The following is an 18,176-nucleotide window of genomic DNA, read 5'->3' as shown; positions in this document are numbered from 1 at the left end:
AGGCTATGTGGATATCTGGGGGGAGAGAGTTTCCAGGCACTTACGGTTCCCATAAGTGTAAAGGCCCTGAGGTGGGAGTATGTGCAGCATGTTTGAGGAATGACAAGAAGTCCATTTGGCCTGAAGCAGAATGAGGGACCTGGGGGTCAGACAATATAGGGCCTTACTGGCCACTAATAGATTTTGGCTCCTCTCTCTGAGGGTTGTGAAAAGATACTGGAGGGTTTGGGGCAGAATTAGATATGACCCTACTTACTTTGTACCTGGACTGTACTTAATGTTATATGAACACTAGAGTAAAAGGGAAAAAGAGTGGATCCAGGGAGACCAGTTGGAGGCCTCTGTAATAATCCAGGTGATAGACAGTACTGCCTTCAGCCGGGGTACTGGCAGTGGAAGGAGTGGGAAGTGGTCAGAGTCTGAGGGATTTTGGAGAAGATGAAAGGTGATAGATTGGATAGATGGGAGGAGATGATAGATTAGATGTGAAGTATGAGTGAATGAGAGGAGTCAAGGATGACTGAGATTTTGACCAAAGCAGCCAGTTGGCTGATGATGATGATGAAGGTGATGATGGTGATGGTGACAGTAATGATACAAGGTAACAACAATGACAACTTATTGAGCACTTACTGTGCCAACCATGTTGTGAAGTGTTACCTGTATTATCCTGGTTAATCCTTGAAACAACCTCTGAGTTACCTATCATTCCAGGTGAGGGATGTTACAGACAAGAAACAGAAGCCCAGGACACCTGGGTGGCTCAGTCGTTAAGCATTTGCCTTTGGCTCAGGTCCTGGGATTGAGCCCCATGTTGGGTTCTCTGCTCAGTGGGGAATCTGCTTCTCCCTCTCTCCGCCCCCCACTCATGCTCTCTTGCTATCTCTCTCTCAAATAAATAAATAAAATCTTAAAGAAAAAGAAACAGAAGCCAGAGGTCTTACAGCTAGTATGTGGTTAGGCTAAGACTCAATTCCAAGGCTGTCTGACCCCCAGATTCAGGCTCTGATGGACCATGTGGGTAAGTTGGTCTAAAAAAGTTTCCTTTTTTCCTGGAGGGGAGAGATGGGGTGGGTTTTCCATCTCCCCTGCTCTGGGTGGTTTCCATCAGAATCGGGAGAATCTGTAGAGACAAATCCATTCTTTATGATTTTCAGTCCTGCTTTCTGGTTTCTTTTTAAAACTTACAAATCGGTTTTAACTCTGGGGCTCTGCAAACCAAGTCTGTAAAGGTGGAATGAATGTATACACCTCTGAGGTCTTGGTACCTACGTCCTGCTCTGGCCAACTGGAAATGCCAGCTTGATTGGGGTATGGGAACAATTCTGATGTACATTGTTGCTTGGGCAGAGTGGAGCCCAGTGGGCTGTGGATGGGCAGGGAGTCCTCTGCTGGGAGGCTGAGAGCTCCTGCGAGGACAGCCATCTGTGGGTCCTAAGATGTGCAAAGTTCTGGCACAGAAGTGCCCCCAAAATATTAACCATTATGATGATATAGGTGGAGAACCCTTAATCTTGCCCTGAAATCGTCATCTAACCTGCTCCCAGAATTCTTGCCTCTCTGCTTTAGAGGTACTTCTTAAATGACCCTAGAGACAGCTCTTGATAAACCTCACTTTGACTTCTCCCCATTAAAGGTAGCTTACCCTTTTCTCCTTGCCTCACTCATGCACAACATTATGGGCTCATTTCAGTCATTCATTCTTTCAGCATCTCATGCAGGCCTACTAAGCACAATGCCAGATATTAGTAATCAAGAGATGAATGAGATTTGGCCCTGGTCCCCCTCCATGGAGCCCACAAATTTGAAAGCAGTTTCAATACAGTGTGATGAACTGATGAACGGAAGTGTACAGAGGGTTGCGTTAGCATGGGAGGACCTGCTAGCTAGTGCAAGTGGGAGTAAGGGTGGACACAGCCTCCTGACAAAGTGGCTTCATAAGTTTAAACCTCACAATCCAGGTGAGGAAGTGTAGGAAGGACACTATGGGCAGAGGAAATTTTAAGAGCAAAGGCCCTGAGGCTGAAGCCAGTGTGGCCTATCACAACCACAAACTACTCAGGAGCTAAAGCATAGCTCTCAAATAAAGTGGGGAAGTTGGCTGAAGCTAGACCCAGTGGAGGACACTGTAGCCATGTTAAGGAGTTTGGGGTCTTAGAGAATCACTGAGGATTTTTAATCAGGAAGTAACCTGATCAGACTTGGCATTTTAGAAAAAAATATCTCTGGGTGCACTATAGGGACAGCATCAGAGGAAGTGGGCAGATGCTCTAGGGGGTGCTATAGTATTTCAGGTAGGGAACACTGGCCAGAACAAAGGTAGTGGTAAGGGGGTGGGAAAACTGAGGATTGCAGAGGGCTTAAGGAGGTGGTGTCAACAGAACCTGGTGATGAGTTGGATGGGAGAACAGAGAGTCAAGAATGATCTTGAGATTTCTGATTTTGACACTGGGTAGAGAGAAGTGCTGTCAGCTAAGGCAGGGCATGAGAAAAAGCAAGTTGTAGGGAGCAAACTAAAAGTGCTGAGTGCTGTTTAAAATACATGTGGCATTTGAGACATGCCAAGTCAGGAACATGCAAGAGAAAAGTCCTACTGGTCATTGACTCTTGAGCCTGGAGCCCTCAGAGAGCTAAGAAAGTGGGCAGCAGCTAAGGATTTGAGAGAGGTACTATGCAGCATGTCCTTGGGACAATATTGGAAAAATAGTTTTTTGTAAAGAGCCTATTTATTCCTGGGGGGAGGGGGGAGAAAAACGTTTATAACGCTTTCCCCAACTGATTAGTTTTTCCAAAGGTCACTTTAGAAGGCCTGCCAGTTTTTGAGAACTCATTTTGATTTCAGTTGTGTATTAGAAGAAATCAGATATTCAAATGTAATGAGCCTGAGTGTCTCCTTTAGATAACAAAATCTCTGTTGGTGCTTAGTGTTGAAATACGGGCTAGTGGGAATGCTTTAAATTTTAAGTATTCAAATTGGTTGTCATTGAATGTCATTAAAGAATGTAAAATTGAGGGCAGCCCTGATGGCTCAGTGGTTTAGCGCCGCCTCCAGCCCAGGGCCTGATCCTGGAGCTCCAGCATCAAGTCCCATGTCAGGCTCCCTGCATGGAGCCTGCTTCTCTCTCTGCCAGTGTCTCTGTCTCTGTGTGTGTGTGTGTGTGTGTCTCTCTCTCTCCCTCTCTCTCTCAAATAAATAAATAAATAAATAAATAAATAAATAAATAAATAAAATCTTGAAAAAAAAAAAAGAATGTAAAATTGATTGGATCTCTCTGTAGCCCCAGGTTCAGTGTCAATCCCTGAGTTATAAGATGTCAGTTAAAGCCCCAAAGAGCCATGGATTTCCCCCCTTTTGCCCTAATTAAAACAGAGCAGTCACTGGGCAGAGATTTGCATTCTCATGTGGGGAGGATAGGTTCTTCCTTCTTGTCTACCTGCTGCATCATTTTTGGAAGGGTAAATGTGCGTTGTGTCATGCAAAGTGTGTGGCTCTAATTCCTTCAACATTGAGGGTCCAGGATCAGAGATTAGGACCACAGCAAAAAAGAGAAGATGGATATCCTTCTTGGATGTCTGACCTGGGCAAACCATTAGCTTACAATTCTTTTTTTTTGTTTTTAATTTTTTAAAAGATTTTATTTATTTATTCATGAGAGACACACACACACTTGAGAGAAAGAGAGAGAGAGAAGGAGAGAGAGAGAGAGAGAGAGAGAGAGAGAGGCAGAGACACAGGCAGGCGGAGAAGCAGGCTCCATGCAGGGAGCCTGATGTGGGACTTGATCGCGAGTCTCCAGGATCACACCCTGGGCTACAGGCAGCACTAAACCGCACTGCCACCTGGGCTGTCCTATCTTAAGATTCTATAGCAGGCAGAGTAGAGCTGCAGGATTCTCAGCTCTTCCCCGAAGAAACCATGAAACAGATTCGTAAGTGGTGGCCCCTGTCCTAGCGTGGATGAGGGACATGTAGAATCAGCTAGAGGAGTCAATCAGCAAAGTAGAAACACCTGCCCTGCTCACAGGCTTATGTAAAGAGAATGTCCCAAACCAGATCACCCCCCCACACACACACACACAAGGTCTTGTTTCATAGGCTTGAAGGCAAATCCAGCATGCACCCTGGTACAATGAAAGAAACCATTAACAGACTGGGCTAGATGGAGATCAGAAGCTTGGAACTATTTTGATGGAATTTTATGTATCAGGCATGCTCTATATTGGATGGAAGCAAAAATGACCCAATCGGATTTTCCCTTCTGGGAACTATCAAGGTTAAAGGCACAAAAAGAATGTTTTTGTTTCATGTTGTATGAAGTGCCTGCACAAGCCAGCTGAGGAGGCTCTGGGACCCAGGGCAACCACATTGTTGAAGACCTGATTTTCAGACAAGGGGACACAGACTCATGCTGCAGTGGTGAGGCAAGGAGTGTGACTGTGTGGGGTTGGCTGGGCAGGGATGTGACAAACTGACAGAATGTTTTCAGGTCAAAAGGGAAAATCATGACTCAGTTCCAGCCAGTTGTTACGTTGCAAGAATGTGGGCCTGTGCCTCTAGATCTTCTGTTTCTTCAAAAGCAGATGTAAATTCCCCTTTAACTGTGAAATGTTTCCATTTTTAAAACACTGTGTGGCCCAAACATAACCCACCTGCTGGCCATCTTCAATCCATGGACTGCCTATTACATCCTTGATTTCAGTGTTATGGGAAAGAAGAGGAAGCATAAAGAAATGAGAAGTGAGCCAGAGAGATCAAAGGAAACCAGACGAGAATGGGCAGAGGGTCTCAGGTTGGGCGTGCAGAGAGATCAAGGAAGGTGAGGACTGACAAGTGCCTATTGGATTTGGGAACCTAGTGTCCTTGGAACATTAACCTTAGCAAATAGTCCATAAAGTCAACCCATTGCAGGAAACAATTGTTGACATTCCTGCCCAGAAAAGAAACCTATTTCTGTTGGCTCAGTGTCTGGAAGAGCTCACACCACCTGGCTGCCTCTCAGCCACCTCAGCTTCAGGTTGTGTTAGAATCAAAGGCTGTTTCAAGGCTTCTATGAGGTACAGTGTGATTAAGGCAGATAATGCCATGTGTTCCCCAAACCCTGTTTCTTTTTCCTCTTCATTTACACTGCTGTACTTCATTTCCCAGCCTCTCTTATAGAGCTGTGGCCAATGAAACATGGGCAGAAGTGGTGTCACACATGCTTCTCACCCTATAATGTCCATGTGACTCAACTGTGACTCTTACCCAGTAGGTCTAGAGCAAGGCCTGGTATTTTGCAATCCCAATGAGCTTTTAAGTGATGCTGGCACTGCTGGTCCACAGACCACACTTCAGGTAACACTGATGTGATTGCACCATTCCCAGGGCTGGCCTGGCCCAGAAGCATGCCCTCTATCTTTCAATCTATTTGCTGGCTGGAGGCAGAGGACTCAGTGGAGTACTCTAGGCCTTAAGGAATGCTTGAATCACTTGATGAAAGGAGACTGGGTGCCTGAATGACTATAAGGAGCAAAGCTCCTCTGCAGACCTGCCTGAGACTAAGATTTAAGAAATCAACCTTTACAAACTTAGATTGGGGAGTTTGTATAGCACTTACTTCCCCTAACACAGTGATCTTTAAAATATGTAATAAAAAAATAAAAAAATATATATAATCAAAATCAGAATGATGAAGGGCACCCAGGTGGCTCAGTTGGTTAAATGTCTGACTCTTGATTTCGGTTCAGGTCATGATCTCAGAATCCTGAGGCTAAGCCCCACCTTGAGCTACATGCTGGGCATGGAATCTGCCTAGGATTTTCTATCTCCTTCTGCCCCTCCTCCTGCTTGCTCATGCTCTCTATACATATATATATATATATATATATATTTTAAAGATTTTATTTATTTATAGACAGAGAGAGAGAGAGACAGAGGGAGAGGGAGAAGCAGGCTCCATGCAGGGAGCCCGACGCGGGACTCGATCCCGGGGCCTCCAGGATCACACCCCAGGCTGCAGGCGGCGCCGAACCGCTGCGCCACCGGGGCTGCCCTACATATATTTTTTTTAAATCAGAACAATGAAAGCATTTGGGTGCAAAAGTGGACAATCAATCCTTGAATTTATTTCATTATGGGACTTCATTCATCTACCATTAAAAATAGAACTATAATATGCAAAAAACCAATAAGATATTTGGCACCTTTAAGTTAGCCTACAACCTTGAATCTTGTGGCAAATGCTATGAATCAACCATTCTCAACCTCTTTGCCCCCTGGACCATAGAGATAGAGATCTGAAACATTCACCATTTCAGATGCCTCCGTTGGGAACAGCCATGGCCTCATTCTAGCCATGGAATGTTCTCTAACACAGAACAGAAGTCACTGGTGGGGCTTCTGGAAAAGTTTTGGTTTTTTTCAAGGGATATATACTTGGCTGACACATATTTTGTCCTTTTACTATTTGCCTGTCCCTCCTTTTCCCTAGAAAAATGTACAATACAATGCAAGAGGTGCCCAGCCATCTTGTGACCATGAGCTACAACATGTCAGGTGTTATGAAGCAAGAAGACAGAAGGAGCCTGTGTCCTTGACACCATAAAGCTGCTTGGACAGCCATTGACTGCCTATCCCTGGTCTACATATGAGTACAGGAGATAAATCTTGGATTTAAGTCATGATTAGCAGATTCTTTATTCCTTAAAGTTGAACTCAGTCCTAATTGATAGAAAGTTTATGATCGGTTTTGTGCCCCAGGGCCACAGGAGGATCAGGACTCATTTACTCAGTCCAAGTGCCAGATCCTTCATAGATACTCTCAGTCAATCCCCATTATGACTCCACCACTTATCTTATTCCTACTCTGGAGATGAAAGTGAGACACAAAGACCCAAAGCCACAAGTCTAGGTCATAGCAGTATTGGGTGTCACACTCAGGCTTGCCTGGCTCCCAAACCCATGGACTTTACCCCAAACTTTGACATCATTTACAGACTTTAAAAGTGTGTGGGTGATTCAAATTTAAAAAAATACTTTAGGATTTACCAGCACTTGGCATGTGGTCTTTGATAATTATTGATATCAACAATGATAGATTTCCAGAGTGCTTACTCCACTGCTCTGGCTAAAGATTGCCCATCACTGGGTGTCACTGGGTGGCCAAATAGCAAAGATTTCTCTCAATTCAGGCCAAACTTCAAGGTTCAAGATGCATTTGCATTGGCATGGAGACCTGTGCGCATTCTTGGATACAAGGATGCAGGATCCAAGCCCGAGGAGGCTTCTCAGCTGGTTTGCCGCCAGAAGAACCATTTCTAAGGACAAGTCCAAGCTATCACTTTCCATAAGGCCCCCAATGTATACAATTTAGACTATCCTAATGGCATGAATATTGTTGTAAAGAGTTTCTCATATTTTGTGACATTCCTGGCTTTCACTACAAAGTCTTTGAGAACGGAAACCAAAGCCCCTGTTTTCTGGGGCTCCCATAGGGTCCGTCCAAGGCCTGGCACTGAGCAGAGCTGAGTAAAAGTGGGGTGAATCAGGATGCAATCATAACAGTTTCAGCCCAATGAATGCTCCCTAGGCACTAATGACTGCATATTTGAGCCCATTTTCATCATCACAACAACCTGCAAGGGAAAAATCATTAATGCTTTTGTGCAGATGGGGGGAATCTAATGATGATGATAAAGAGAATGACAGCCAATACTTTCTTAAGCTCTTATCATGCACCAGGCACTGTGCTAAGCACCCCAGGAATTATATCGTATTATCAAATTCTCCATTTCACATCCAAGTAAAGAGAAGCTCAGAGTGATCAAGGTCACCTGCTCAAGGCCACATGGCCAATAAGTGACAGAGCCCAGCATTTGAGCCAAGGGCCATGAACCTCTAAAGCTGAACTTCATCCCAGTAAATGCATTGGTCAGACTGGAGAGAATAGGAAGCCCGTGAGGGGTCAGGGTTCAAGGAGAGAAAACTGACAGAGGGGAGAAAAGGCCACCAGAGCAGCAACCAAGAAGAAGGGAGGAGAATGCGAGGGGAGGGGTGCATGGAAAGGGGCAGAAACCAAGAAGGGGCCGCACCCACCCTGCCCTGCCTTGCCTAGCTCTGGAAGCTCAGGCCTTGCTTGGCCTCCAGGCCTGCTAGTCAGGTCAGGTACATCCTGGAAGCAGGTCTTGGGGACTGACATAGCCAGACACTTCCCAGAAAAGGCTCCACAGGATTCTAGAATCTGGTGTTCTCATCTGCCTTCTGCACCCTTGCAATCCTTCCAAGTGGGAGCAGGTATAGCACAGGGTCTGTGGTTCCCACTTGTGAGAGGTTTCAGATACACATGGTGATCTGTAAATCTTTGCCCAAGAGCTTGCCTGTACCTGCCATCATTTATTGTTCTCTGGTTGTGTTCCAGCTGCTTGACATAATATCTCATCTAACCTTTACAACAATCCAGTATGGTCATGATGCTCATGCCCATTTTACAAAGAGGAAAGTTGAGTTTCAGAATGTAAAGATACCAAAGAATAAATCTTGGCTTTTTACCTTCAGTGAGATTGAGGAGCAACATATAAATCAAGACTAAAGTGGAAACGTAGTATCTTGCAAATTGTTTAACCTCCCTGAACCTCAGGATTCTCATCTGGAAATTGGGAATGATAGTATATACATATTATTTTTAAGTATCTTAATAACATGTGTTCTTGTGTGGTTAGCAATATATAAAACTCTTCTGGCTACCAGGAGCAAGGAGGCAGATATTGTCCCCTCCCCATCAGCCACCACCCAGGAGTCAGGGATACTCACGGAAAAGCACCATGAGGAAACGAGTCTGGTTCAGCATCTGGATTAGGCCAGGAGGTGTTAGCACTAACAGGTTGCCTTCCTCCACGATATGCAAGGGCTGGGATATGTTGATGCTGGCTTCCCTAAAATCCTCCTCTGGCAAGCCCTGGACAGTGGAGACGCAAATGGCCACTAGCAGCAGGGCCATCCATAGCAGCTTCATGGCTGTCCTTCAGGGGTACAAAGAACAGGAGCCCTTATCAACACCGGTGGCAGGGCACCATGTTATTACTCCATTCCCCACCCTTCCCTGCCCAGCCAGTTTATGTACAGAGAACATGGCCTGAGCAGTGCCCACAGCTTGGCAGGGCACTGGAAGAGGCAAAGTGTTAGCTTACCCTCAGCCCCTGTGTAAACTGCACAGGGATAGCTCAAAGCAGGGCCCCACTCAGAGCAACAAGAATCCTATTCACAGGCCAGCCACTTGAGCCCACGGGCTCCCCCAGACAATAGGTGAGACTTTTGCAGAGATGAGTCCCAATCCAAAGTCCTAGGGTGAGCCTTTGGGCCTCAGAGATAACTGGTCCACTTCTCCATCACAGCCTCTGCTTCATGGTCCTCCAGCTCCTGCTTGAATGCCCCTTATGATGGGACACTCACTTCCCATTCACATCCCCATTTGATACTTGAAAAAATTTTCTCAACAGTAAATATTTCTTTTAAAACTTATAAGTAGGGATCCCTGGGTGGCGCAGCGATTTGGCGCCTGCCTTTGGCCCAGGGCACGATCCTGGAGACCCGGGATCGAATCCCACATCGGGCCCCCAGTGCATGGAGCCTGCTTCTCCCTCTGCCTATGTCTCTGCCTCTCTCTCTCTGTGACTATCATAAAAAAAAAACAAAACAAAAAAACTTATAAGTAACATTTGTAAAAATTCCAAACAATATAATAAAAATATGTTAAGTACAAAATAAAATCTCTCATAATCCTCTTTCTGAAGAAGCTACTATTAACAGTTTGAAATGAATTCTTATACATATTGAAAATTCCTATATATGCACATTCAAACGTACAATTTTAAGCATAAATGGAGTCAGCTAATGCATACTGTTCAGTGTTCTGATTTTCTTTTTTTTTAATAAATTTTTTATTTTTTTTATTTTTTTTATTTTTTTATTTATTTATGATAGTCACAGAGAGAGAGAGAGAGAGAGAGAGAGGCAGAGACACAGGCAGAGGGAGAAGCAGGCTCCATGCACTGGGAGCCCGATGTGGGATTCGATCCTGGGTCTCCAGGATCGCGCCCTGGGCCAAAGGCAGGCGCCAAACCGCTGCGCCACCCAGGGATCCCTGATTTTCTTAATAATATGAAATATATCACATATATCCTATAAAAATATAAAAATATATTTTAGATCTATGGCATGATTTCCTTTCCTAATTCTTTCCTTTTTTTTCTTCCTTCCTTTCTCTCTTTTTTGTCTTTCTTTCTTTCTCTCTTTCTTTTTCTTTTCTTTTCTTTTTTTTTTTTTTTTTTTTTACTATTTTTAATTGTTAGAATGGTCTGGGTCAGAAGCTGCCCTTCTGTAAGCTCCACTTTCCCTAATTATGTCTTCTTTAACAATTTAGAGCATAGAATCACATCCTCAGATCTTCATAAGTACTCCTGAGGCATAGAGCTGTTTCTCTGTGTGGCATAGACTATATGAGTGTCTTAAATAAGAAGACCAATAGCAGTATATTCTAGGTCACACCTTCAGATTAAATTTATAGGGATCTTAACTTCTTTGTTGACTGCTGTAGTCCTAGCACTTGGCATTTATGGTAAGAAAATGAATGAGTGACACAAATAAATACATGAAGGAATGAATAAACACTTGGTATTTGCCAAATATGTTTGTCAAACTACCTGAAGTTTCTAAAAATTGACCTAATGTAAATTTTTTTTGCCTAAAATATAGAGAATTGTGACCAATTCTGGCACTAAAATTTATAAGTACTTATAGCTAAACGTGCTTCTCATGTGCCAGGCACTGGTCTAGTGTTTTTCATACCATCACATCTCTTATGACAAATTATGAGGTAGGAATAGTACTATTGTACCCCTCATTTAATGAGTATAAAATAAGGCACTGAGAGGTTAAATCATATGCCCAGCGTCACACAGCTAATAGGTATAGAGGCTTTATTTATTTATTTATTTATTTATTTATTTATAAAATTCTTTATTTGAGCTCAATTTAGTTAACATATAGTGTTTTATAGTTTTGGAGGTAGAATTTAGTGATTCATCAGTTGCATATAACACCCAATGCTCATTGCATCACATGCCCTCTTTATGCCCATCACCCAGTTATCCCATCCCTCACCTCTCTTCCCTCTAGCAACCCTCAGTTTGTTTCCTAGAGTTCAGTGTCTCCTTTGTTCTGCCTTGGGTGAATCCTTTCAACGCCTGGGCCACACCAGCTTCCACCCGATCATCGCCCCACATTTGGGGACAAGCAACCTAGTTACAGAATCCATGCCCCTAACCACAATGATGTAGTGCCTATCTAGTGCCCACTGCAAAACGGATGCAGTGAACAGGGGCGCCTGGGTTGCAAAATCGGTTAAGCGTCTGAGTGTTGGTTTTAGCTCAGGTCATGATCTCATGTGTCAGGAGACTGAGTCCCACATAGGCTCCAAACTCAGTGCAGAGTCTGCTTGTCCCTTTCTCTTTCCCTTTGCCCCTACCCCCAAACCCCTCCCCCTGCTCTCATGTGAGAGCTCTCTAAAATAAATAAATAAAACATTCTTTTAAAAAATGGATGCTGTGAACAATATTTTGAGACATTAGCAGAGCTCCTCCCCACCCTCCACCCTGATACCCTCTACTCTCCATCGTCCAATTGAGTCCTGCCTCAGGAGGGGTCGGGTGAGGCTGCAACAGAGAACAGAATCAGATTTTTTATTAGGGGTTGCAAAACAGGTTTTTGAAACTGATAGCAGGGACCAGGCACTCCTGTTTCCTTTGGAAACTTCTTTTATCTCTACCCCCACCAAGATATATCTTAGCATATATTAGCAATCATCTCCCTAGCATATGAGTTACCAATATACATCTGAAGGGTCTCATGACTGAGGCTTTACTAGACAGTAATAAATGATCTTTTCCTAACAGTAGCTAGCCCCCTCAAGGTCCTGGGGACCTTGCTTCCAAGATTCCTTAGAGACATAGGTTGTCCCTAACCTTCTCCCAACTTAAAAAGTATATAATTGACCATCCCTCCTGACCCCAGTGCAGCTCTTTCTGCCCCACAGGTCATGTCCCCATGCTTTAATAAAAACACCTTTTTGCATCAAAGACATCTCAAGAATTCTTTCTTGGCTGTTGGTTCCAAACCCCAACATTTCCTACATTTCCTAGGTACAATTATGATGCCGCCTTCATGAAGGTGGAGACTGCTATAAGACCAGCCATTAGGTAGATGAAGGAGCACATGGGCTCAGGTACACCTAAGCCCAATGTCTGTGGTCTAAACTGGGGTTCAGGAAACTGGCCCATTGCCTGTTCTCACAAATACAGTGTTACTGGCTCATAGTCACGCCCGTTCTTTTGCTATTGTCTGGCGACTTTTACTATAATGGCCAAGTTAAATAGTTGCAACAGAGACCATATGTGGCCAGCAATGACAAAAATATTTATTATCTGGCCCTCTACAGGAAAAGTTTGCAAACCTCAGGTCTAAATGGCCATACCACACTGCCCACGAGCCCTCGCTCACCCCTCAAATCTTGGATTCCTCAAATTTGTGAGTCCACTATTAGAGCTTAGTGTCTTCATCTGTAGAATGGGTGAATAGTGCCCATCCCAGGGTAGTTTCAAGGATATGATAAAGAACTTGTACTCCATTAGCATTTCTTATCCCAGGTTACACATTAAAATTCCATTGGGAGTTTTGTAACAGTACTGATGCTAGACTCAACCCAGATTAATGAATTCAGAATCACTCAGGGTGCAGTCCAGATATGTGTATGTTTTAAAAGCTCCCCAAATGATTCTATTTTTTTAACTTTCTATTTGAAAAATTTTGAATGCAAAAACAGAGAAAATGGCTTGTGTGCCCCAATGTACCTGTCACTCAACTTGAGTACTTGTCACCACCAATCTTACTCTCACCACTCCCTGCCCTGTGAAGCCAGTCCCATGTATTACATTAGCTCATCCATAAATAATCCATTATGAATTTCTAAAAGATAGAGGTTTCTTTTTAAATAAAACATAACCACAATACTATTGTCCTACTTAACAAAATGAAAGATAACTTCTTATCAAATATTCAGACAGTGTGAGAATTACTCTAGTTATCTCAGAATTTAAAGTTTGTTTGAATCAGGATCCAAATGAGATCCATGTATTGTCATTGAAAACCTTAGTTAATTAACCCTGTCTTGCAGTCTGTAGGCTGAGAACCATACAAATGAAATCAACCAAGGCAAGTCATCCAGCTGGAATGGACAGTAAAGCATCTGAGTACTAGCCAGGCCAGTCAGGGCTATTGTGGCTCCCCTTCCCATTCTCCCCTCATACGCCTTTGACAAGAGTATTCCCATACACAAATGGCCAACAGACATAGGAAAATGTGCTAAAAAAGACAAGAAAAAACAGATGTTGGTGAGGATGTGGAACAAAAAGAACCCTCATGCACTGTTGGTGGGAGTGCAAACTGGTATAGCCACTATGGAAAACACTATGGAGGTTTCTCAAAAAGTTAAAACCAGAATCATTCTATGATCCAGTAATTCCACTACTGGGTGTTTACCCAAAGAAAATGAAAACACTAATTTGAAAAGATAATGCAACCCTATGTTTATTGAAACATTATTTATGATAGCCAAGATCTGGAAGCAGCCCAAGTGTCCATCCAGAGAGGAATGGATAAAGACGATGTGGGGTATATATTTGCATGGAATATTAGCCATAAAAAGAATGAAATCTTGCCATTTGCAACAAACATGGATGGACCTAGAGGATATAATGCTAAGTGAAATAAATCAGACAAAGACAAATACCATATGATTTCATTCATAGGTGCAATCTAAGAGAAAAAACAAATGAATAAACAAAGAAAAAGAACAGACAAAAAACAAACAAACAAACAAAAAAACCAGACAGAGATCAAACAGATAGTTCCCAGAGGGGAAGTTGGTGGGAGGATGAGTGAAACAGGGATTAGCAGTACACTTATCATGATGAGCACTGAGTAAGGTATAGAAATGTTGAATCATATTGTATACCAGAAACCAATATAATACTGTGTTAATTATACTTTAATAAAAATAATGTATAAATACCAAAGCTGAGGAATACTTATTTAAAAAACAAACAAAAAGCATTCTCAGAAGTTCCTGATCAATTTATGGAGATGGGGCAATGGGAGACCCAGAGAGGGAGGTAGGAGGTTTCCTGCTAACCTGGGGCAGGTTTGAGTATAAGCCTAAAAGGTTTCTAGTGCTTAGGCTTCACAAGATAGAGACCAAGCCCCAGCAACTGGTGGACAAATCCCTCCATGGTCAGACTTCTGTGGACCCTGGTAATAACTCCCATTCATTCACTCATTCATTCATTCATCCATTCATTCATTCATTCATTCATATATATAACAAGCTCAAATATGTCTTGAGGTCTTAATAAATATATGCCGAGTACCATTCGAGGTACTGGAGATAGAGAACCGAACAAAATAGACAACATACCTTGTGTTCATGGAGCTTACCCTCTACAAGAGAGGGATACAGTGAATGAGATCAAGAAATAGATTCTATGACTGTATGTCAGACGCTGATGAGTGCTAAGGAGAAATGTCCATCAGGAAAGATTTGAAAGGAAGAAGGTGAAGGGAGGCACACTGACATTTTTAAATAGGGTAACCATGAGAAGCTTCACTCAGAAGTTTCTGTTTGACTTGTTAAAAACAAGACAACAGGCTCCAAATGGAGTCACTTGTGGCAGGTCCCGTGTCACCAAATGGAGGCGTAACTTAATTACAGTCTTTGGCTCTCCCAGAAATGGAATATTAAGCCACTCAATCAGTAGTTAACCTGATCAGCATTAGATAGATTATCTGCCACCCGCTAAAGGAAAGCAACCCTGTAATTACCAACCAGCTTTTTGTGTAGTAGAATTTCCTTGTTGCCTTGTTCTTGCTCCCTTCAGCCTATGAAGGTCTTTCACTTGTAGAGCATCTCAGAGCTCCTTTCTATCTGCTGGATAGGATGTCGCCTGATTCATGAATCATTGAATAAAGCCAATAAGGTCTTTAACATTTATTTTGTTTAACAGACTGAGGGAGCAAAAACGTGAACTATATGCATTTCCAGGAAAAGGGTAGCAGGGCACAAGTTGTTCTCTCTCTGCCCACCCCCCTCTCTCTCCCTCCAGCTCCCCCTTTTGACATGCAAATCCTTGTTCTCTCCTCTGAGACCCTCACTGGCCACAGCTCAGCCTTATTTCATCACAGTGCTCCCCCTCAAACTCTGGACCCCCTTCTGATTCAATCCCTGACATTGTGCCCTCAGCCCCCTGCCCAGGGATCCCACTTCTCCCAGCACCCACCCCTCTGGCCTCACAACCTCAGCGACCCCTCTGTGTCCCTCTGGGGAACTGTCAGCCCTTCCACACAAATTTCAAGCCTGGTTCCAGTCTCTCTATTCCCAATCCCCACATAGGTAGGAGTGCCATGATAGGAAACTTCTATGAATAAGAATAAATAAGAATAAGAGCAGCCAATACAGATGGGCTTGCTACCAGCTGCCACTGCTCTGAGCACTAAATGCCCTGGGTTTCCACAACCCAGAGCCTCAGGTCCCAGCCACTGTTGTCTCTGGTCTGGTCAGAGGAGCATTAGCCTCCTCTCTGCTTATTCTTTTTTATTTATTTATTTTTAAAGGTTGCATTTATTTGTTTAACAGAGAGAGCCACAGAGTACAGGCAGGAGGAACAGCAGAGAAAGGCGTTGGATCCCAGGACCTGAGCCAAAGGTGGACACTTAACTGACTGAGCCACCCAGGTGCCCCTCCTCTCTGCTTATTTTTTCCTTCCTCCAGTTCATTCTTCACACATAATTTAGAGATTTCCTTCTGAAACATAGCTTAGATCACATCACTCTCTTGTGGGAAAGTCCAGGGGCCTGCCATCACATATAGTGCACTGGCAGCTCCACACCCCCTCATCCTCATCTTCTGACCTTAGCTCTCTGCTCTCCCTCCCATTCACAGCATGTCATCCATGCTGGTTCCTTCCCTTTCATCAGGCACACCCTGCCTGGGACCTCTGCTTCTGTCTGGAACACCCTGACCCTGATATGCAGCCTTTCTTGGTCATTCAGGTCCTGGCATAAACACCAGCTCCTCCAAGGAAGTGTCTTCCCAGGCTGCTTTGTCTCCCCACTACCACCTCTGCCTCCAGCACTCTTGGCCCCATCACTCTTGTTTGCTTCAAATCCTGTATTATTATTTCTGAGTGTACGTTGTTTCTATTTCTAAACTTCTTCATGCACCTGCCTTTGTTCACAGCTGTTTCCCCGACTCCTAGAACAGTACATGGTCCGGATCTAGAGCTCAGTGAATGTTTTTGAATTAATGAATGAACAAACAGCTGAATTTAATTCTCACACAAACCCCCTAATCCATTTCAGTGATTCTCAACTGTGACTGCACATTAAGATCTCTTGGGGAACCTCAGAAAAATTGACGCTGAAACCCAAACACACTAGATTCTAATTTCATTCATCTGTCTGAGTCTGGGCATCTTTTTTTTGAGGCCCCTTTGGTAATAACACTAATGTGTAGCCATCTACGCAGTGAAGCACACTTAAATTTGTAACAGCCTTGGCAGAAGGAAGGTGGCCAGGGCAGGGCCCGGTGGTCAGAATTGCCAGTTTCAAGCCCATACCTGCAGGAAGCCTGGTTATGCTCAGCCTGCTGGGGCCAAGCTGGGCAGCAAACTCCAGGGCACTTGTGGCAGGAAGTCAGGTTGTGGCCTGGAGAACAGGCTCCTGGCTTCCCTTTGTGACAGAGTAGGTTATGACTTGCAGACTGCTGAGTGTTCTAAAGAAATCCAGAGGCAGAAATAAAGTCCCTTCCTGGACACACTGGGACTGTACCAGCCTGAGCAGCAGTGTTCCAAGTTCTGGGGTTCTGGAGGACCAGGATGACCTTGGAGAAGAATGGCCATTGTTGGGTAAGAAGACCTTGCCCTGCCCTTGCTGAGAGGAGCATGCCCATGGACAGGGGCGGGGTTGGGGTTCACAGGGAGCACCAGAAATAAAACACACCCTGGGATGCCAAGAGTGGCACATGGGGGGCCTGAACTCAGTGCCTAAACATTGGAATTTGAATCCCAGCTCTATCCCTAAATAGCTGTGTGGCCTTGGGCATGTCACTCACCCTTTCTGAGGCTCGGTTTTCTCACATGTAAAATGTCATAGAACTCGCAGGGCTATTAAAGCGTTAGATAAGCTGACCTGAGCAAAGTGAGCTGCAAGGTACCCGGAGGGCAGAAAGCTGGTCCTCATCCTACCTCCTAGCGTCTGTCCCACTTCCTGTTCTAGCCACACTGGCCTTCTTGTCATTCCTCCAATATGACAATCACATTCTCATCTCAGGGGCATTTGTAGTTTCTTCTGCTGACAGCACTTCACTCGGCTGTATTCAGGTTCTCTCTTATCTCCTCCAAGTCTTTGCTCAAACACCTCCTCCTCAACCTGGGTCTTTCAGATCACTCTGTTTAAAACCATTCATTAACTTCCCCCAACCCACTCTCAGGTACTCTTTCTAGGCCTTCTTTTCTTCCCAGGACTAATCACCTTCTAAATTTCCTATAATTTACTTTGCATAGCAGGTAACAGGTACTCCAAAACATTTGTTGAATGACTAAATAAAAGGCAGTTATTGTCATTATTTGCATCATCATCATTTTTGTCAGGTTGCAGCCCCCCAGTTTTGTGCTGCCTGATTCTTATCATTGATGGATAGCAGTGATGTTGAGATCAGGTTGCCTGAAGAGCAGGCCCTCTGTCCATCCGCCTCCCTCAGAGTAGAGATTGTATCTTTGGATTTGGCTGCAGATTTACAGATGAGAATGATTGCCCGCGACCCAGTAGAGGTCTGAGGAAATGGTATTTGAAGGCCAAGGAGATGATTCTCTGGCCACGCTTGGCAGGGAGGGAGAGGAGCTGCCTCCACGGAAATAGGCCACCCTGGCCTGGTCAGAAAATGAGCCTGAGCCACAGGAGAATAAAACACAGTGGAGGATCAACACCCTGTGTGATGCTAGCTACCGCAAAGCCAGGTAGCTGGCATGTCAGCACCTACTCCCAGAGGCACCCAGAGCACTTCCTCCATCCCTAGAATCCAGTTCCAGGGGTGG

General features: G+C 44.2%; 2 protein-coding genes and 1 long non-coding RNA gene across 8 annotated transcripts in view; 2 read left to right on the top strand and 1 right to left on the bottom strand.

Annotated features, from left to right (window-relative positions):
• The window catches only part of LOC119872189, an 80,746-nt gene extending 74,116 nt beyond the window's left edge, over positions 1–6,630 (top strand). For both annotated transcript variants that reach the window (XR_005360866.1, XR_005360867.1), the window contains one exon: positions 6,470–6,630. This is a non-coding gene — a long non-coding RNA (uncharacterized LOC119872189). The remainder of the gene's footprint in view (positions 1–6,469) is intronic.
• The window catches only part of PDILT (protein disulfide isomerase like, testis expressed), a 42,847-nt gene extending 25,246 nt beyond the window's left edge, over positions 1–17,601 (bottom strand). Inside the window, exons 1-3 of one of the 5 annotated variants that reach the window (XM_038540198.1) lie at positions 14,912–15,153; positions 14,504–14,526; positions 8,788–8,996 (exon numbers count right to left, since the gene is read on the bottom strand). In XM_038540198.1, the coding sequence (XP_038396126.1) occupies positions 8,788–8,996; positions 14,504–14,514 (220 nt within the window). In that variant the 5' untranslated portion in view covers positions 14,515–14,526; positions 14,912–15,153. Of the gene's footprint in view, positions 1–8,787; positions 8,997–14,503; positions 14,599–14,911; positions 15,154–16,700; positions 16,941–17,327 lie in introns of those variants that run through there. The other 4 variants (XM_038540201.1, XM_038540200.1, XM_038540202.1 and 1 more) reach the window with 4 other exon arrangements.
• The window catches only part of ACSM5 (acyl-CoA synthetase medium chain family member 5), a 36,074-nt gene continuing 34,737 nt past the window's right edge, over positions 16,840–18,176 (top strand). Inside the window, exon 1 of the mRNA XM_038540204.1 lies at positions 16,840–16,988. The gene's annotated coding sequence lies outside the window, so the exon portion shown is untranslated. The remainder of the gene's footprint in view (positions 16,989–18,176) is intronic.

This window comes from Canis lupus, chromosome 6, assembly GCF_011100685.1.
Source record: "Canis lupus familiaris isolate Mischka breed German Shepherd chromosome 6, alternate assembly UU_Cfam_GSD_1.0, whole genome shotgun sequence".
Taxonomy (NCBI): domain Eukaryota; kingdom Metazoa; phylum Chordata; class Mammalia; order Carnivora; family Canidae; genus Canis; species Canis lupus.
This window is presented reverse-complemented; position numbering and strand designations above follow the sequence as displayed.